The sequence below is a fragment of the Nematolebias whitei genome, chromosome 10, assembly GCF_014905685.2.
Source record: "Nematolebias whitei isolate Nwh7 chromosome 10, NemWhi1, whole genome shotgun sequence".
NCBI lineage: Eukaryota > Metazoa > Chordata > Actinopteri > Cyprinodontiformes > Rivulidae > Nematolebias > Nematolebias whitei.
In genome coordinates this window covers 18,694,441-18,698,572 of record NC_056507.1, presented here as the reverse complement: position 1 = coordinate 18,698,572, position 4,132 = coordinate 18,694,441, and the positions used below count along the sequence as shown (strand labels likewise).

The following is a 4,132-nucleotide window of genomic DNA, read 5'->3' as shown; positions in this document are numbered from 1 at the left end:
GGGTGCTTTTTTGGCCAGTGGTGTGACATTATAATAAATATCTAATTATTTTTAACATTTATTATTTTAACATTTTAAGACAAAAGAAAAGACCATATTCTTGTAAAGAAGGAATAATTACATAGCTTTGAATAGTTTTTAAAATAATAAAATGAACTATGCAGGGCTATGTGATTTTTTTTTTGATTGTGGAAAACATTTTTAAGAAATGAAGCATAAAGTTAAAGTGTTTTAATGTTTAATGTTTTACTCCTTGTAATAGTACTAATATTCACATATTTGCTAAAGAAATGACAAGAAAACTTGTAAAACTAGCCCTAATTTGTTGTTAGTATACCCACCAATAAAATTCAGATTTTGGGCAAAGTCCAAGTCAATTTTATTGTCCTTCACATCACATGTGATACATGAGGTGGAATGAAATTATGTACACAGGGTCCCAGTTACACCCAACAATAGCAAAAAGAAAAAAACAAAGCTTGAAAGAGCTGCTGCAGAGGGACCAACATGTGGCTCCAGAGCCGCATATTGCAGACCACTGCTGTTGTTAGTTTATGAATACACTTGCTTCAAAGGCTGCAGATGAACGTGCTTATGTGTCATCATTGTTTGTTTCCATACAATTGCAAAATTATTGCTCTGCATTTAACCCATCACATGTGAGAAACACCCAGGTGGAGCTGTGGGTATGTAAGCACCAGGGGAGCCATAAGGGATTTATGTAAAATGTACATCCAGAAATGAATGATTGTTAAATAATTTTGATAATGTACTCAAGGTAAAATAGTATAAAGGCAACACATTTGATATTGAGATTAATCATACGGTACATTTTATTGCATTCAGACTGAATCTAATTGAGAGATATGCTTTAAAACAATGGCTCACATTAAGTGTTAGGTAATGCACAAAACATTTTGAGTTGAACATAAGATATTCACCTCTCAGATTTATTTTTTTATTTTATTTGATCTGACCTGGATTTTATATGTAGCTGTGTGACCGCTGTCAGAACCGGTACTGAATATTCTGAGAAAAGAGCTGCAAATTCAACCAGTGAAGAAGAAAACTGATTACTTTGCCACTTTGTGTTTGAAAGCCTTTATTTAATACGTGATGTTAAAAAGAGACATTAGCAGAAAAAGCTGTTTGGAATCGGCAGAGAAGATTCTGGCAAGTTTTCCTGGGTGCAGCCCACAGATTCAACTCTACTGCTTAACTCACAAATGCATTTTTTTAGAAACATTTACTTTTACTTTTTTGTGCTAAGTTTATATTAGAGTTGCCAATTGTCCCTTATTTTATACTCCAAAAATGTGTTTTTTAAGATGACATTTATCACACTTGATTCCTTTTTTAAATAATTTGTCTAAATCCGTTCATAGATTGGGGTCTACCATACCAGATAAGACCCAAGATGCACAAATGTCTCTGAGACAGATGAGACACATGGTGTAAGATCCAAGCAGGCAAAGCATCCATGGAACGCCATAACCAAGTGGCTGCAATAATATACATGAACATCTGGACTGGAGTCAAAGTGGGAGACGCCACTAAGGATGGTGAGTAATGGAAGGGCTAAAATGCTGTGGGACTTCCAGATCCAGACTGACAAACAGGCGAAGGTTAATCAACCAGATATTGTGAAAGCTGCAGAAGGAACACGAGAAGCTGGAGAAATACAAAGGTCTGAAAGAGGAAATGCAGACGTTGTGGCGAGTCAAGGCGTCAGTAGTCTCAGAGGTCAGCTTGGTGCTGTGACACCCAAACTAGAAGAGTGGCTCAGATCCAGGAACAACCTCAGGGACCTCTGTCCAGGAGAGCACCTGCGAACAGGTAAGGTTCTGCCAAGAACCCTCACGCTCCCAGGCCTCTGGTAGAGAGTGCAAGTTTGAAGCGAAGTCAAGGTCAAGGTGTCTTTATTGTCATTCACATCACATTTGGTACATGAGGTGGAACGAAACTATGTACACAGGGTCCCAGTTACAAATGGATCCACCCAAGTGGAAAAGGGTAAGCTGAGTATTTTGTTTGTTTATGTTTTTTTACATATATAAGGGATCTTTGCGAGCATCACACATTGAAACTCATGACATGCATTTGTCCCGTTTGACTGAAGTCTTATGTAATTTCTTGTGAAAGCAGACCTGTTGCAGCAGAAACGCCTGAACCCATTTGCTCTTGACTCAGGGCTGAATTCCTTCAAGTCATGGAGAGCATGCGGGGTGACTCATCCTCCTGCCGCGGAGGATTCCTCGAAGCTAAAGTCCTCAAAAAGACATCTAGGATGAAACTGGAGCCCAAACATTACAAAGTTCAGGGATGATGATGATGATGATGATGAGCGCCTCTGAACTTCCCGCCCGCGCGCGACTCTCCTCCCTCCTCCAACAGCGAGAACAGAAAAAGTTTCCTCCCTCTTCCACCCTCACTTTTTAACTTTCCTCATGTAGCCGCGGCTCGACGGAGAGAGAAGTTCAGTCAGAGGGTTTGAAAGCGAGGGAGAAGTTTGGACATGAACGTTTTCAGCGAGTAGAAAAAAAAAAGAAGAAGAAAAAAAAAAAAAAAAAGAGTTATTCGTTTCTGCTCCTCGCGCGCGCGGCATCATGAAGCCGCTGCCGGGCTCCTGCCTCCCTCTGTGGACTCTGCTGGTCTTCATCTCCCTCCTCCAGGCAAGAAAATGTCAAATTAACACTTTTTAAAAACTACAACGAAAGAATGATGCTGGTAAATCTCTCTAAAGAGATCAAAGGGCGCCGCGTTTTCCGTGTCAAACCTTGCAGGTGCGCTAACCTCCACCTGTCGGTTTATCATCATCATCAGCCGTAAAATATGCTTTTATATAAGTGTCACTGAATTAAATGTGGAAACAGGCCTGAGAGTTCATAACTTTAAGACTTTTAACTAGAAATAAACTCACAAACTATTTAAAAAAAATACACATTTTAAATATATTTTATTACCTGACCAGTTTTTTGTGTGTGAATGTATTCCTGTGGAAGCAGTGGTGTAGTCTACATTTTGTAGTGCTTAGAAACCAAAGTACACCGGTTAGTACACTGTAATCGTCAATTTATTTTGATTTTTAAGCGTCTTGAACATTTCAAAAAATTTCTGATGCTTTTATTTGAATAAATGTACAACAAATTTTGTACAACAGTTGGCTTTATATTAAAAAACATGTATAATTTATAAAACAGTATCAAAGCAAAACATGTTCAAGTATTTAAGTAAGTACAGAAGTATTAATTATACAAAAAAAAAAAACAGGTTGAATCAACTCACTGTGTCTATAAAATGTCCCAAATGTGTTGACAATGACATGAGCCCATGTCATGTATCATTGGTAATAATACATGACATGGGCTTGTATCATTGGGCACTTTTAAGGGTATACTGAAATTCCCTAGCTTTTCTAGTGGGTATACTCCGTATGCCCTCGTATCACACACTACACCACTGTGTGGAAGGGCGCTATGAAGATAAATCAGTCTTAAAAGTACTCTCACAAGCATACAATGACATTTATGTATAATAAGATCCACAAGTGTACCACAACTTTGACAAATGCTATATACATATACACAAATGCTATAACATTACTGGACTCCAAGAACATTTATTAAGGGAACTGTATGATTAACATAAACAACCTCAAATGTGCAGGTTAAAGGAAAAAGTTTCAGGAACCACCCCCCACCCCCCATCTATACTATATATATTTATGTATTTTCCTAGTGGTTTTCCACAAGAAGAATAACCTAACCATTTTTTATGTTTATTTCACTTGTACAGTCCACATAGTTAACATTTTCTTCTCGTGGAAAAACTCACGGAAAAACATTTTTCCAATGTTTTTTTTAGCAGCGGAAGAAAATACCAGAATATATTTTTTAAGTAGGGATACACATTATTGGATTTTTGGCCGATATGCTGATATGTTAAAACTTATTTGGCCGATAACCGATATCACTACCGATATTTTTTTTCCCTATACCTACTTACAGACACTACATATCTTTCTCTGCTGTAGAATTAAATACTACATTATTCTGCATTTGGTAGCAGGTCAGACTGACGAAACCATGCAGAATAATGTAGTATTTAATTCTACAGCAGAGAAAGATATGTA

General features: G+C 37.5%; 1 protein-coding gene across 1 annotated transcript in view; it reads left to right on the top strand.

The window, feature by feature from the left end:
• The first annotated feature begins 1,559 nt into the window (after nt 1-1,559).
• The window catches only part of ptprja (protein tyrosine phosphatase receptor type Ja), a 77,855-nt gene continuing 75,282 nt past the window's right edge, over nt 1,560-4,132 (top strand). Inside the window, exon 1 of the mRNA XM_037683181.1 lies at nt 1,560-1,836. Coding sequence (XP_037539109.1) covers nt 1,560-1,836 — 277 coding nt within the window. The remainder of the gene's footprint in view (nt 1,837-4,132) is intronic.